We start from the raw sequence: 17,793 nt of genomic DNA on the forward strand, positions 1-17,793 counted from the left end.
TAAGAGTATTTCATCTGCTATTAGCACAAATTATTTCCAAATGTCCATGAAAGACTGGATTTTGGGGAGGGAGAGGGCTCAGAGCTAATAGTAAAGAGAAGCAAACCTGTTCATTTTTATCTGGAAGTGAAAGGCTCATTTTTACATCAGCCTTCATTCTTCGCAGCAAGTAGGGGTTTATGGTATCCCGTAACACACAGGCACATTTGTATGCAGTTTTTACCTGAAAAAGGAAGAAAAAGCAAAAGTTGTATTTTGGTTCTTGATATTAATTTTAGCAAAAAGCAAAATTCCATAGGAAAATCCTAATGAAATGAAATGATTTATGATTTATATGGATCTACAGTTACATATTGAACACAACATGAATTGCAGTAAAATTCATGTTAGCAACAATTACATTGAATAAGCAAGTCTTCGTCAGATACCACTAATTTATCCTTCCTAATTTAATAGACTTTAAAAGAGACCAGAAACGAGATATTTCTTTTAGAAACCAATCCAAGAAGTGAGTATAAACTTGCACAGAACCAAAATCGTCATGAAAAACTGCTAATACATATACTGAAGATCAAAAAAGAAGCCTGCAGCAATGGTGGTTACTAGACAATAAGCGAAGATTAGTGCCCGCTTGAGACTATTAAAAAAAATCGGTACAAGAAAATCCCTACGATCACAGAAACTAAAGGTCACTCTGGCCTTAAATGGAGCATATGGTTCTATAATGGGTAATGGATGTGTGAGATGGGTATTAACTGTACATAATGGCTAAAAATACCTTCATTTCTCTTAAAGCATAACAAAGAATATAGTAAATTATTGATACGTAAAAAACAAATTGGCTGTCCAATTTAGTAAATTACTAAGCTTTAGACCTGGGAAATACTTAAACTGAAAAAGAAAATAAAACTTTAGAAATGTATGTGTGAAAAACATTACAAAGAAAATTTAAAAGGATACAAGTTTATTAGCATTTATATGAAACTTAGTCTGCAGATTATTATGCAGACAATTTATCTATCAGGTAATTCGAAAAATGTTTAAGAAGTTATAAATACTGAGAACCACAACTACAAAGATTAATAGACATACTTATTCAAAATAATATTCCAAATAATTTTTGCTTTCAAAATTAAATAGTTTATCCTCTTTCAGACTTCCAATACCTACTTTAGCTTTTTTAAATGAAAACAGTTTTCCGTTTCGATTTAAGGATTCCGTTATTGCATAATTTGCTGAAGCTTGGTATCAAACAGGAAAGTTCTATTTAAATACATCAAAATACAAAATCAGTCATTTCCCACCCCAATTTGCTTATCTTTACTTTATATCAAAGAATACTTCTAATGATTTAAACTTCAGGGCTTTTGACAAGAAAACCTTGTGTGTAAGCTATACCCCTGTATAAACGAAATGGTCTCATTTAGTTGAACAGTTATTTTCACACACACAGTAGTAAAAAACACATGCAACTCTCTTCTGGGTTAGTGTCTAGAACATACTGCATGAAGTACATTTAAAAGTCAATTTAGAAACAACATAACAGTTTCTGTCAAGCAAAGTGATATTTTTGACGCATTTACCTGGACAGGAGAGGCATTGGAGTATCCTCCCATGGTTATTGGAACAGAAAATTGTTCCATGAACACAGGTAGTGTTCCCAATTTCCCTGGGAATACAAAGTCAAAGAGGGACCAGAGCTCCTTTAGGTTATTTTGCATAGGGGAGCCAGACAAGATGATTCGATGAGGTGTGCGGAACTGTTAATAAAAAACACAAAACCAAAAGAAAGTTATTTTCATGGTTCGTGGTGTAACCTGCCTCCTGCCTCACAGGATACTCAATTTCACCATCAATGAATTTTCATTTTAAGATATGTGGCCTCATATTCCTGAAATAAACAGCTTTCTGCAATATATTGTCCATAAACTGTTAGCAGAAAATGAATACCAGCAATGTGACATTTATCCCTAATGGTAAATTACTACGCAACTTAAATTTTTTAATTTTTTCCCTCTACCATACTTCTGTAAATTTACTGATGTAAACTCATTAAAAATGTTAAGTAAATTAAATAGTCAAATACAGATCATTGTGATTTATGCTTTTACTCTTTATTAATGGTCAAACATGTATTTTTATCATAAAGTAATACAGGCTATTAGGTTTTGGAACCTCCCCCCAGAGCGCTTAAAATCTTTGATTTATTTTTTATAAAGTACCTGCTTGCATGCAAGTGTGACTGCGGCATTTGGATTTCGGATTTTGTGACCCTCATCCAGAATCACATAATGCCAGTCATAGCTGTGGATGTTATCCTGCATCAGTCGAATGTATGAATAAGACGTAATTAAAATTCCATGGCATGAAGCAATTTCATGAATTAGTTTCACCTAAAAGCAAAAGGTGCATGTTGTCAGTAACAGTGAGAAAACTCAGACCTATTGAACTGCAGATTTGCTATCCAAGGTACGTACAAAAAGTTTTGAAAAAGCAGATATGTAATTTATTTTGCAAAGAAAATAAGTATAGGGAAGGTTTTGATTATATGATTCTTAGCTCATCTGTAAAAGAATGAAGCACTTGAATACTGTGTTATAACAGATCAGAATTTGACCTGAAGCCTGGTCAGAAGGAAACAGTGTTTGGTGTTTTTTTTTTTTTTTTAAAGGCAATGTTTGAAAAAACAAACATTAAATTTGATTAAACTAACCGGTTTCTTCAAGTTCTCCTATATTCACCTCACAAACCCAGCTTTGTGTACTGCATGCAAGATCTAGAACATTACAGCAAAATTAAACAAGCGAAAAACTGAAGAACAATCACAAAAATCTATCTGCTTAATCCTAAATTGTGTCCAACCTTTTTCATAAATAGGATTAATATATTTGTTATTAATCTTCAAATTTTGTGCTTCTCTTGTAAGCTATATCCTTTCCCCAAGTTTTTACTGCCTTTATAGCTGTAAATTATGTAGGGCTGGGACAGTCTATATCACCTTCCACAGCATTCACAGTATTCAAGACCCGTCTTTCTTGCATTTATACTCCACATATAAATCTAGAAGACTTAAACAGAAGATGATGGGCTGGGAGGCAATTCTGGATGAAACAAACATACCCAATGTAAAAGAAAAAAAAGTAGAACCACCACAGAATTTGCTAAAGGAAAGACAAAACCCTTATTACTGGAAGTGCCTTCAAGGAAAAAAAAAAACCCCAAACATAAAACCAACAAAAACAAAAGGGAAAAATCCATCTCAAAGACTCAGATGGTGTTAAAAGCCCATAATCTCTTACTGTAAAATTTCTTGCTCAGACATACCCCAAGATTCGAAAAGCTCTTCTGTGTTTAACTGTTCAAGAATTTCTACTTTCTGATTGTCATCTCCTGACAAAACCATGACACCTTTTTTAATGTTGACATCATGATTCTCAAGAGAATACGCAATCTCTAGAACAATTTGTATTACAGAGTAGGATTTCTAGGCAGGTGTAGACATCCAAAGCTTACATTGCCCATAGTCTGCAACCGTGTCCCAGAGTCTCAGCAATGGCCTATCATAGAGTATTGTAGACATCTCTACCCAAACACTTAAGACAAATCATCTCGGGCGATTTCAAATTAAAAGCTTGTAAAATATGTAACCTCTCCTAGTTTTTGCAATTAATAGGGTATGTCTGCAATTAGCCCGACTTACAGAATGCTACACTGTTGTCATTAAAAGATGTTTTGTGAAAGTGCTGCTGTTATTATGGAGGCTCAAGAGACCAATCCCTCCTAGAGGGCAAACAGTGGACTAGTAGAAAACAACAGCCATAAATCACGTTGTCAGGTAGCAGAGAGAACAGAAGTGAAACACAGGCACATGAAGGCCATTCACTGTAAACACACCACAGCAGAATCCTAGTCAGGATTTACTGAACCTGTAATTAATTAAAGTTTCCTTCAAGCTAAATTTTTAATAAACAAGGATTTGTGCTGACAATGAAGAAACACAACACCACAATTTTATCAACTCACACTACAACACTTATTAACTCTCATTTTACTGCATTGGGTACTTTCTCAGAGGTTGCCTTTGCCTTAGCTGCAGCTCTTGGAATGATTTTAAATATTTTAAAATATGATAGCAGATTTAATATTGGATACACACTGTTTTGAGACTGTGGAATTTCAGAATTTATGCTATTTTATCATGTATTCTTTAATTCACAATTCCTATTTGGTTAGATTCAGGCATGTTTAATTTAATTTTTTTTTTCCTCAGGAAATACACTTCAGTGAAATATTTCAGGGCATGCACTGTTAAACTAAAAAAAGAAAAAAAAAAATCAGCTTAAGAGAGACAAATCCTACTAATGCCAAAAGATTACACAGCAGTTATCTAGCTCTGAAATTCTGAACTCTAGCCTTTAAATGATGCTAATGAATAGAGGAACATGCAAGTAGATCGAGTAATTCTGATCTTGTAGTTCTGTTCAGCACAGTATTTCAGGCCTTTACAATTCAAGGACAGTATTTTCTCCTAACTTAGGGTGATAAGTTGATTGTGTTGCCTTGTCTTCACTGGGACACATGCAATGTACAAAGACTGGAAGATTTTTGGCAAGCAGCATTTCTTAAGGCTAAAATGTTTATCATTTATTCTAAGGACACACCTCTAAGCAAATGTTGGTACCTTGCTGTAGCTACAAGTTTGTTTCTGAAACTACAAAAACAGGACAATTTTTTTGACTGATGCTTACAGAAATAAGATTTATCTTTTTTAGCATAAAGTGGTCTTTTAAAAAATATTTAAGAGGACCCGAACTCCTCTATAATATTATGTATTAAAAATGGTAATTTTCTTAAACAGAAATGTGTATGTTAAGACTGAACTTAAAGAACTAGACTAGTGATAACTATGAAATTCTCTAAATATTCAGATACTTTTAAGGCAAGTGTGAACTTACAGAGATAACATCTAGTCACTTTCACAACCATATATCACTTGTGAATCAAAAATGCATTCTTCAGCAGGCTTATCACTATCTCATAACCAACCATTAAGCCCAGAGATCCATAAATTCAACCTATAAAACCTCTTTATTATTTCCCTGCCCCCAACAAAACAATCTAAATGGCACCATGAAGAGGCTTCAAAAGAACACATTACAATGTTTAATAATGTAAAAGTTGCAATAAAAAGAGCTAAAGCACTTACTACATATTTAACAAGAATGCTACTTCTTGTGGCATGATACTGAGTTTATCTGAGTTTGGTCCTTAGCTCAGAAATAGAACCTTTGGCTAAAATAGAGGTTCCATATGCAGTCACGCCAATAACTCTAACCTCTGCAGCTTATTTTCTTTACATGTAGATTGCGTACTCTGCTGTGAGGTTAGAAGGTCTAAAATCTTCAGTTTGCAAAGTCATCTTCAAATAGATGGTTCCACAGGTGAAAGCAGCATAAAGTGACAATTGCTTTCAAGGGCTGCATTGTGTGTCCAACATTTGACCAGAATAAGGGAATGTAAAGTTATGGCTTTACAAATGGTATGTGATTACCACCAGAAAGAATTGTTAAGCTCAGTGATACCTGTTCTAAAGATCAAGAAATTAAAAGTTCAGCCTTGATCTTAAAAAATACAGCTTCCTTCCCCATGCGATACATTAAACCAAGATAACCGAAGTTCATGTTGCCTCTTACATTTTATGATTTACAAATGCTCATGTGCCATCAGAAGTTTTGAAACAACAGGACAAGCTCTTTGTACAGAAGGCTTTTTTTTCCTACACTTACAGAGCTTCTGTTCTATACCATAAATAAAACAGTATTTATGATACACTACATTAGATTTACTTCTTTATTTTCTCTCATTCTTAGAGGTCTCAGAGCACTTGATACTTACAAGTCACTTAAAGCTACATCAGATTTGAGTGTAAACCATAGTAGGAGGTTAATAGCGTAAGACAGCACCACAGGACATACTTAGCCACAAACACTGTACCTTGTTCAAACTGAAAGCTGACTTCACAGGGGAAGACTACTACTTAAGTCTTCTTTCTACTGCTTCCAACTTAAGCACATTTATCATCATAGAAGAGCCAAATGATCTTCTGTGATCACAAATAGTAATAAAAAAAAGCAAGTTTTACATTTCCTCCAAATACCTTAAACTAGCTCTAAAGTCTTGGAAACCTATCCAACTTGCTATTGTGTCTTCCTTCCATCATCTAAAATACCAATCTGCCTTCCTTTGTGGATAGCTGAAGGCCTTTAAACTATTAGTCATATTTCAACTGGTAAAACTGGAACTTTACACTTCTGTCTCTTACTGCCAAAAATTCTCTACCATTGTTATTTTAGCAAAGGAATGAAGTAGTCTCTTTTGAAGCATCACATATGCTAAAAACCTACACAAATACTATAGCAGCAGAGATACCTAAGCAGGATGTCTCAATGACTCATCTGAAACAGGCTGACCAGATTTGCAGCCAATCTGGTGCTCACAATTCAGGCTGTTATTTCATACCATTATTGTGGAAAATTCTAAAGTTGCTTGCAAAGAAAACCAAGATGGACTGGGAAGAGAGGATATGCCAAGGTAATGATCAGTGAGCCTTTCACCTACCACACTGCTCAGAAGTCCTTTTGTAACACTAAAGAAGTGTCACTAACCGAAAAGATGTGCAAGGTATTACCTAGTATCAATTTATGATAAAACAATCGGATCAGATGTTACCCCACTCTTCACTGCCAAGCAAATACTTCTGTGGGCAAGTCTAAAGAACTGGGAGACAGGATCTTGTATTGATGCTTGGGTACTTAGAAGGTGCAACAGAAAATACCTATTCATAAAAGCATATAATTTCACCAGTGCTGAAAGATTTAGTATTTGCTAATATTTCAGGATTCCTGACAACGTTATGGTAATAAATACGTAGATCCATCTCACCTAAAAGATGAACTTAAGTTTTATCAAATGAAACTTCAGCTGTTGTCTCCTTGTGCTATAAAATACTGTCTTGCCTTATGGGACACCTGTCATTGCTTCACTCTTTTCCTCCAAAATTCTCCTTCATTAGTTTTAAGATTAATCTTTCTCTGTTCCTTAGAGATCATTTGTCCCTCTTTTACAGGCCTTGTACAGAACAAGCTGCAATACTGTGTTTTACCACGAACAACCTGCTGGCCAACTACTACAGGATAATGCATTCCTCAAAATCCATTAAGATCTTCACTGTCTGATGTCCAGTTAATTTGGGGGACAATTATGTTCCTCCACTAGGCGAGACCATTCTAACCTCTGTTAGCCCAAAGGCTGAAGTGACCTTTCTCACTCCAAACCAGATAACAACGTTCAGTTCTCCAATCCTGTCTCCTGGCAAGTTAGCTGTCCAGCACAAAACTCTTCTCATTTACTTCGTGATAAACCATGATACATTAACAGAACAACAGGCGAATCCTGGAATTGTCAGTTTAATTCCAAACAGGTCTGTGTAATATTGAGACCACAGATGCACAGCAACTTGGCTTTTGGCCATATAAAATTAATTTCAATCAAAGAATAAACGCATGTTCTTATGCAGTCTAACCGTAATTTTCTTATTTATTTCTTAAGCCTATTTAAGTTTATGCCTTATGTCAGAGCATAAGGGCAGAACGGTCCCTAGACGAGTATTATAAAGTTAACATACGCAAAAGCAGTCTCCTGTAATACCATATGTTATCAGAAAATGGAATTGTCACGAGATCAGGTCAGCACCAATGTATTCATAGAAATAATGTATATTGAAAAGAAATTCTACGTTGGAGTAAATCACCTGGCCTGTATTTTATGTAATATATTTTCAATGTACAAGTGTTATTTATGCTAATAAATTAGCAGTAAACTTTTTTTTTTTTTTTTTACACTTTACTTTAGTCATGAGCTTGCTCTTCTCTGATTAAGAGGCATCTAGGAAAAAAATGTGCATGAGGTGAAGACCACATCAGCAGTGACACTTGTTTAAAGCATACTGTTGCAGCTCTCAGAAGAGGAGGCATTAGGGCAGAATTAGAGAACTGAACCTATCTAAAGTGATCATATGGTATCCGAATTCCTTAATTTTAAGTTGTTGAGCAGCATTTGTGGGAGGACAACAGGAAGGTGAAGTCCTGAAAACCGGACTATTCCTGCAGATGGAAAACTTTGAGCCAGTCTGTCAAGTGCATTAATTAACAAATACCCCAAAATAAGCACACACGATTTAATTTAGAAAGACATGCGAGCATGTTATTGAGGTCAACAGACTTTTAGGGCTTGAAAACATACCAAGTTAATTGAACAACAGGAAGCTATTAGCACATTACAGCGTGCTATTCCTTTTTTGCCATGTACTGTAACTGCATCAATTACCTCAGAATACGTTTAATCAAGTGCAATTAAGTACCATATCATTTTAATGTTATTACAAGAAATTCAATAAATATTTGAAGAGAAATTTAAAAATGCTTTGCTGAATCCTGAAAATCCATTTAAGCATCTGAAATATGAGGCCAAGGGAAAACAAAAAAAAAAACAACCACCATCTAAGTTTTCCTTGTTTTGTTCCTGCAAGGTACTAAGGATTGAAACTTCAGACAAGTCAGGCTTGTCAACTTAAGAAATGGAATAAGAACACGCATATTAAGAGACTGGCCAAGAAAATTAAAAGACAGAAAAAGCACTGCTTGAAAAAAAGTAAACCAACAAAGTAACACTGTCATTAAAGAAAATGAGACTAGCTGATATCAACTGACATACTGACCAACTGAAAAGAAATTGCCTGTGCAAGCAAAACGTGTTAAATATTAGATCAATGATGCACGGAAGTGCAAGGAAACAATTCACCAGTACTAGAAGCATTATCTGGTGTACAAGCAGTCTAATCATGAACTTCTAGCATGGACTACAGTACAAGCAAAGCTCAAGCAAGAAACCTGTTACTATGTTTAATTTGTTCAGGCAACACTAGTCTATATCACAAATATAAATGTACCCCATGTCATCCCCTTTTGGTCCAGTTTCCTAGCAAATCTATGTAAGACAGTGAACTTTTTGTTCTTTTAAAACAATCAGAGAAAGAGCACAAGCTTGCACAGAAATATTCAGGAACAGGGGATTGTTTTTTTTTTGGCTAGCACAAAAAAAAAAAAAGAAAAAAAAAAGAGAAGCTTCTAGAGTTACAAAATGGATGTCAACCATTACCTTTTTGTCGGTATAAGAACCGGTTTCATGGAGAATGGCAACTCTAAACGGAGGCCACCAAGTGTGGAATTCTTTTACCCACTGATGCATCACAGTAGCTGGACAAACAATCACTGTTGGACCCAATCCCTGGTACCTAAAATAAAGTATTCAAGAAAAAACCTTTAACATGAAATAAATACTCTATATTAAGCGGCTTATTAAAATACACACATATTAAAATGACACACTTTATAGTTCAAGTGGAATATGAGAGCTATGAAAATTAATTGGCACTTTGTTTTTCTGGAAGTCTGTTTTTTAAAGGAAGATGAAAGGGCTACTGCTGTAAGAACCTATCCACTGAACAGTTAATGGATGCATCCATCAAGATAAACACAGAAATAGAAAAGCTCCAAACAATAAGGCATAAGGGAACTTCCTCCTGTAGTAATACAAATCAGGTTTGGGTGACTGCTGTTTCTATAAGAGAAAAGAAGTCATTAACAAACAACTATTTTATTACTTCTATTAAAAAGAATGTGTAGCTTGAGTCTCACAAATGGACTCACACACAGGTGTTCTGCTTCATGTTGGCAATATACTGTACTATTATCACCATAATTTACAGATAAGACAAAGACTCTAAAGCAGCAGAATATATCATCCATGGAAACTGAGGTCTGAACTGGGCTTAAACTCTCTCGTAAGTTTCTTATTCATAATCAAATGATTGTTTCTGAGAATTACTGACAGAAACAAAGTCTTTCTGTACATTAAGTTCAGAGCTACTTTTCAGGTTAAGAAGAGAAAAATCTCTGGCACAACAGCCAAACAAGAAATATTACCGTCACAAACAAATACCAACAATCATATAGGAAATAAATTAAGCAGTGGTTACTAGTAATTATTTTTCAAATATATTTGCTGTTTAAAAAACAGAACAAAATGAGTTTGCAGACAAAGGCAATAGCTACAGTTATCACATACTGATCTGTGTCTGGCCGACTATGTACTACTCAAGTGGTAATAAATAAACAATTCAAAAGATCACAGTATACATTCAAGATCACATGCGTATAGCAATTCCCAGACACCAGCAGTACCCTGCTTTAAAAAGAACTGTAACGCCTTCAGAAAGTGCTGACATTAAGAAATAATATTCTTTATTAAAAGCTTATACATATGCAGAATAACAACCTGGATGTTGCTTATCTCTTTCATTATGAAAAAATATTATATACATAGCCTAATTAAAAAAATCCCAGCAATCCAAGGGGAAGTTAGAAGTTGGAGATGCAAAAAATAGCTTCAGCTATGCTACAAATCCAAATAACCACTGCTACTGCTCTTAAAAATATCTGTAGCAAAAGAGCCAACTGCTCTTAAGAATATCTATATCAAAAAAGCCAACTTTCCCAGAACATATTTCTCATTCTTCATGGGTAGTAACAAATTACCTCTGTTTATTCCCCTGGTGTGTATCAAATAAGCTCACATGCTGGGTTTATCCAGGTTTTTTTTTCCCCCTCAGGTTACACAAAGAGTTTACACTTCCTTTGATCAATTTTCAGAAAATCCATTCCCCCTCCACTCAGCTGTGTGAAACCTCTTCTGTGTCTAGTCTGGCTCTAACCACTTTCCACTACTTTCCAACATTTTACTCTTCTCATGAGAGCTTTTGTTTATTTATTTATATAAAAGAGTATCTAACTTCTTCCGGTCTGTGCTGTTTCACAAAACTAAACAAACCACACACTTCTGCTTGCTACACTTAGGAGGCATCCTTCATTCTCCTGATCACTGCAACAGATTTGCTCTGCTGCCCATCCAATTTATATTTGTTTTCCTTGAACAAAGGTGACACTAATAACATTCCAAACCAAAGTTCTACTGGTGCCTTGTACCAGTATACTAATACTGCCCTACCCCAAATATATTGTCATAACGTATTCTGTCCCTTTTTCACAGTTGCATTGTAACTAATAGCTTATGGTCAATATCATGCATTCTATACAACCAAATCTCTTCCTTCTTCTTCTGTTGCTTCTGGTTTATAAAACCCAAATTCACAGCAAGTATCCTTTATTAGTTCTTATTTAATTGGATGTGATTAGAATTGCAAATGAGATCTATTCCTGCAACTTACTACGAAGAAAAAGGAAGCTGTAGTCATACTATATAATCTAAGTATTCAAAAAATTTGCAGAGGAAAACATGTTGCATTATGACCAACTCTATTGCCAAGCACTGGCAAATCACGCTTTCAAGATGAAATTGAAATGACAACTAAATCCTATGAAAATAAAAGAACAGAGCAGCAAGACCAATACAAATTATCTGGGGCAATGGATTTTTATTTATGTAAGCACCATGGAAATTAATCTCTCTGCCAGTCATAGTAGAGATTGAGCCTTAATGTTTAATGTGTATGATTATATCTCAGTATCTTGAAGAGCACAGATGAGTAAATAATCAGTGTATAAACTTTATGGCAGAGTTTCTCATCTGATCTCTCAAATAAATGAAGCAAAGTCTGTAGTGAAAGGTAACATCTTTGTTAAACAAAATAATGTATTTGGAAACAAGCAAACTTGTGGACCCCCAAGCCCTTCAACAGGTTTCAAGAACAGATTTCAACCTAGATAGAGGCCAGAGATGGATTACTTGAAGTTTGCTGCTGCTTTGTTTTTTCTTGTGAAGGGACCATTGGTCTGAAAGCCTTTGCTTGTTCCAACTATCTCAGCTTGTCTAAAAAAAGACCGTTCCCCCTCTAAAAATCTTGCTTCCCTTATATCCTTTACACCACCACAGCTGCAACGCTTCTAGTGATACCTCACATGACATTTGGCTTTCCCCAGCTGTATGGCTCAATAACCGTTAAAAGTGAGACAACATTTTCATTTCTGTAATAGTTATACTCCACGTAACAAGTAGTTCCTTACTTCAGCTAGTCTTGAGGCTCCTTCAAAATCAGAAAACCATTAGAATCCGAAGCAGTTTACAAAAGGAAATTTCTATTCACCTTATTTTAAAGAATACTTTTGCAGAAAATTTCACTGATAGAAAATAAAGCTGAATATTTTGAATATCAACAAAAGTAACCCTATTGTCTTAATACTCAAGTGCCTCCAAATACAACAATCTTTGCAACTCTGCGCAGGAATGACAGTATTATCTCCATTTCACAGAAGGCCAGCTGAGGCTGGGAAAGCCCGCAGTGCCAGATTCATACAATAGTACGCTAGCTCCACCTACACATCAAGGTAATGAGATACAAGCTAGGCTGGAAGTCATTTAAACATGCTGACAACACAACTACACCCACTCTTAATGCTTGCTTCTCAGCCAGACTGACCAGAAGGTCTTCTGCTTACTAGACTGCATGGCTTTCAGATAGAAGCTAGCTAGCCGGTGTTACTGCTTTCTAATTCAGAGTGCAGATGGGGAAAATACTTGCCTATGCAAAGATCAAGTTGTTTAGACCCTCTGCCTTTCGGCACACAAGCAAAATCAGAGTAAGTTTCACCAAAAAATTAAACCTTGTTTCCTCCCATGGGATTACTATCATGATGGACTTAATGACATGCACCAGCCAAAAAATGAAACCAAACACATAATCTTACATGCAGAAAGAACACTGCAACTTAGGTGTGTATTTATATTTTGGCCTTTTCACATTTTTATTGTTTTCACCGCAGTATCTTGGTCTTAAGCTGTAACTGTGTAACCAGTCAAGAGATGTTCCTGAAGGATTTCCATCAACTCAGTGGTCCTCCAACTGGGGCAGGGAATATACCTACACAAAATAATCTGTACAGTAGCATCCTTAAATCAGGAAGCCATATCAAAGTAAATAACTGACCTGAGTGATGGAGGACCTGGAGATTTTTATATAAAGGCTACAGTAGGAAGCAACTGGAGAAAAGACAGTAATATTTTCTCTTTAAAACAATTTTACAATTCATGTACATGCTGAACATAATTTAAATATGCCTCTATATAAAGTTAATTATTTTTGTTTACTATAGTACTATGACATTTGCTTAATTGCATGTAGTAATTTACACCAGGTAAACAGGCCAACAGAACTAGAAAAATCAAGTATTATTCATGCATGCCTTTGTAAATCCAAGGACACCAACAAGTATCTTTTCCAGTAATTTCACCTATGAAGAAGGAATTTTAAAGCATTGTTCAGTAACAAAAAAGCATAAAAGACCTTGTAAGAAACGCCAGTCACTCTAACAGTTTTGAAAAGCAACAACAACAACAACAAAAAAGGCAGATGGAAATTCCTCTGCCTAAGTTACTGTTTTTACTATTACTACTATTTTTTTTGGCATGGATAATTCCCTGCCGATCAGAAACTCTAACTTTCATTGCAAATCAGCTTGCTACTTCCTGTAAAGCATTTACCTGGTGGCTTGCCAGAACAAATATTTTAATGTAGAATTTAATAAATGGAACTAAAGGTATTACAGCTAATTTAAAATTCCATATTGTGTAAACTATTGATATTAATGTAATTGAGTTTGTAAACAATCCATTTGTGGAAGCTAACCTTAGACACTGTATTGACCCAAAATATCTAGTGTGGCTCATCTGCAAAATGAAGCATCAATGCCTGGAATTCATTAAAAGTGTTACATGTTTAATTTTTCCTGCCCTACAGCTCCATTGTCTCGTAAAATTTTTCCTTTGATGTCCCCCACTAAAAGAATTAAAGGAATATTGTAATTGAAATGTCATTAATAATTCACAGGACCCTCCTCCACCAGCAATACATCTGATGAAATATTAATTGAGCTCCACAGACTGACAGTCTGCAGAAGAGCACTTGCCTGTAATTTGAACCACGAGTCCTTATCTTGCTGTAGCTCAGACCTGCCAAGAAGGCAATTATCTGGATGGTCTTGCCCAATCCCATCTCATCTCCCAGAATTCCTCCTGCCTGCTGGCAGTGCAATTCCCAGAGCCACCTAACACCTGTCTGCTGGTACCTAAAACAAGGAAAAAGAAGATGGCAAACATTTGATAATACAGATCATAACAGAAAGTACTCATGAATTAATCATTTGGCAAGGTTCTTATACTAGTTACAGTAACATGCTGGATGTGTGTTTTACATGAGTGCTGTATTTACTAGGTCATACATTTTTGATGCACTCAGACATTACATGTGACTTTCATCCTTTATGCAACACTAAAACATTTCTAATTAAACTGATAGTCATGATAATTAGAGGGTATTTTATTTCATGTATATTTTAAGTGTCAAAAGCAACTTGGAAACCTACTCTAAAAAAGCATTATCTTTTCAGAAAAGATGACATGTAAGGGTCTAGTAAATTATATTATTTGGAACATATACCTTGAACTGAAGGAAAAGCTTAACTTGTAAGAGGTAGAGACTTCATGCTCCACTGTGAATATTGATCTGCCAAAGCATGCTTTCTTTTTACATAAATTTATTTAATAACATTTAGTCTCTTTCAATGAAGAAAAAAGCCAACAAGGCAAAATGTTTTGGAAGGCAAAACAATAGAAACTATTCCAGTGAATGGGATGCAGCAGAGCTTTATTATGTGAGAGTACCAGGGCAATTTCTACTCCCAGTCATTCACTGGAAATTGTATAAGTGACAATGTAAAATACATTCCAATTAAAAGAAGTAGACTAGAAAGCAAGATTTACAATGGCAAGCTAAAAAGGTGGAGATAAGATGCTGGACTGAGAGTCACTTTAGGACATGCGTTCTTACAATGATATGAAATACTGAGACCAGTAGGAATAACACACAACGTGTGTGGGTTAAATTGAAAACAGAACAGAAAGAAATGAAGAAACAGTATATTTAAATTACGGTTAAAAAAAAATACACATTTCAGCACTTCTGTGTCTTGTAACTTAGAGGAAGAACAAGGTTACTGATACCATTTTCTTGATGGCATGCATTCCTGGAGTGCAGAGCACAGCAAAGAGCAAAACACATTTTTTTTTTGTGAAATAGGGATTGTTCATTTTAGGGCATTGTCTTGTGTGCATTTCAAAATCCTGTTTCATTCTTTGAACAAAAAATATTTAGGACTACTGACAGCTAATGACACTGGTATCTACAAAGTAATATTAAAAAACGATTTATGAGGAGTTCTGTATGGATTCAGAGAATGCTAAACGGAGACAAACAAATGGCTTGAGTAGTTAGAAAAAGATGATCAAAGAACACATCTAATGGTTCAGACATCATACTATTTGCTGGTGTCTCAAATGCATTATACCAAGAAGCCCTTAAAAAACCCCTTTTATTAGAAATTAATTCACCTTAAAAATGTAGCAATCTAAAACCAACTATGAAATGGCTTGCAGGATTAGCTATAATTGGGTTAAGATACTACCATTACTACATTTTTTGAAGACAAAACATTTTTTGACAGAAATATTAAAGAATTGGAGAGAACCCTAATTCCAGACAGAAACTGCTCCTCCAGACTAATGTCCAGCATGTCTCTTCAGAAGACAACCTTTCAAGAACTTCCTCATACTATTTTGTATTATTTCTTAGGATTACATCCAGTGCTTAAAAGCCAGCTGCATTTATAAGCACCTTTCTCCCTCTCCCCCTTCTCCTGAGAAAGTTTCACAGTAGAGAATTAAGTTTGTGAAAAATTCTGCTCCAAGATTATCTAAAAATGGAAAAGATGCAAGTGCTTTCTTTGTATAATCATATAAACATGCAATAATTGCAACTACACAAAAATTAAAGTAAAAAAAAAATCCCCTCCAATAATTTTTTATAGTTATATGGTGAGATAATCAATTCTCTTTAATCCTATGCTTTCATTGCATCAATTTTTATGTTTTGTTTTTTTTTCCTCCAAAAATACTGTAGAAGTAAAATAAAAATGTTGCCTTGTCTTCTAAAATAGTTATGTTTGGACTGTATTTCACATGAACAATCATGCTGTGATGCATGCCTCAAAATTCACCACAGTAGCTAGCAGAGTTTAGCTGCATTGCTGCTGAGACAAAATTGCATTTCAGGCGTATCAGGGAAATCACGTACTGAAAGCAATTGATGAAGAAACCAGGTTTCTTGTTTACACAGACAGCATTCTCTCAGGCTAAGTACAGACAGTATAAGGCACTGTTTGTAAGACACTCTTGCTCACTGTGTTTGGTGTTGTTCCACAGCAGCACCAATGGTATTCTTGCTGAACGTTCCTCAAAGCAGACAAGTATATAGGGAAGAAACAGATTGTCTGCTTTAACAGGCTTACCAAACAATGAACTTAAGGGTCTACTATTTCTAGTGTGAGCTAACTTCTTTAGAATTCAATTCAACTATGCAGGCAGATCACTTACAGTATACTGCTGTATACCTCCTTGGGTCAATATTCTTCCATGTTTTGTACTAAACTTGCTCAGAACTCAAAGTTTAATGCCTGTTGACTATGGGCCCTCCTACATTGGAGATTTCAGCGTTTAAGTTACAAGTCAGACAAATCATTCAACTCAATTGATATTTCTAACCACTTAAGAAGTTTTGCCAACTGACTCATGCAGTTGATTGCAGGGATACCCTTCATTAGTGAGGATGGTATCTCTAAGATTAATTTTTAGTTGTCTGCTTTATTTCAATTCCCTTCGGGTTGCTCAGACCACACATCCGTTCTCAGGATGATTACTTCTGCAGTACCTTTGCATAAACAACTGGAGACCACATATTGGCTGTGTATGGTCCTGGCAACCAAGTCATTAATTCAATTCCATTTCAGAGCTAGTGCTCTCATTCTGAGGAACTGCAGGACAACAGTAATAATTTCTTTGAGGTTAAGACTAAGTGGTCCTGTTGGAAGGGGTACCACTCATGCCCGTTATAAACCAGGTCTTTCTACTACACTAATTATAGGATTTTAGAGAGTTAGCTTTTGAAAGAGAGGATGTTTTTCCTGCTGTGCGACATGTTGCCAAGAAAAATGAATTCAAGCCGATTATGCATGAAAGTTAAGGGAGAGATTATGGATGAAATTAACCTGTCAGCTTGTTTGGGCTGCCTTTTGTAAATAGCTTTTTGAGATGAACTTGAAAGTGTCATTGGGCACCATGGTCTCAAAAAAACTGAAACAGAAAGCAGTCATGTCCAAATCTGTAATCCAGCATTAAATAACTAAAGAATGAGTTGTAAAGTGTATTCGATCTACTAAAGGAATTAAGAATGCACTTTCCATATTTTAAAATTTTACTGGGCAAAATATTCAAGACTATTTTATAATACGATTTATAAGTAGTTACTTTGAGTAGACTTTGAGTAGTTATTTAAAGTTGGCTGTATTTTTTACTGGCAGAAAATTTCACTCACTCTACCCCATCACAGAAACACCTACATTTCTTGTTTTCATTTATCACAACTTGCCAACACCTTATTCTTCAAAATAAAGTTATTCTACCACTCCACACCTGAATTAAAAATGAATAAAAGAAAGCATTTATAAAAATAGACAAGGAGAGCGTCTCAATTCATAGTTTAGCTAATATGCATTCACAATATTCACATCAGCCAGTTATCATCTGTATTTTCATGTAACTGCATTTTGT

The 17,793-nt window shown here is 35.2% G+C and overlaps 1 protein-coding gene across 14 annotated transcripts in view; it reads right to left on the reverse strand.

Moving 5' to 3' along the window:
- ERCC6 (ERCC excision repair 6, chromatin remodeling factor) overlaps positions 1 to 17,793 on the reverse strand; it is a 48,208-nt gene that overhangs the window by 11,471 nt on the left and 18,944 nt on the right. For 13 of the 14 annotated variants that reach the window (XR_012674299.1, XM_075154628.1, XM_075154632.1 and 10 more), the window contains 5 exons: positions 14,040 to 14,198; positions 9,217 to 9,352; positions 2,223 to 2,393; positions 1,584 to 1,760; positions 107 to 223 (listed from right to left, as the gene is read on the reverse strand). Coding sequence is in view for 13 of the 14 variants with exons in the window: in XM_075154628.1 (XP_075010729.1) it covers positions 107 to 223; positions 1,584 to 1,760; positions 2,223 to 2,393; positions 9,217 to 9,352; positions 14,040 to 14,198 (760 nt within the window). In the remaining variant the exon portion in view is untranslated. The remainder of the gene's footprint in view (positions 1 to 106; positions 224 to 1,583; positions 1,761 to 2,222; positions 2,394 to 9,216; positions 9,353 to 14,039; positions 14,199 to 17,793) is intronic. The other variant, XM_075154630.1, reaches the window with a different exon arrangement.

Source organism: Calonectris borealis, chromosome 7, assembly GCF_964195595.1.
Source record: "Calonectris borealis chromosome 7, bCalBor7.hap1.2, whole genome shotgun sequence".
Lineage (NCBI taxonomy): Eukaryota > Metazoa > Chordata > Aves > Procellariiformes > Procellariidae > Calonectris > Calonectris borealis.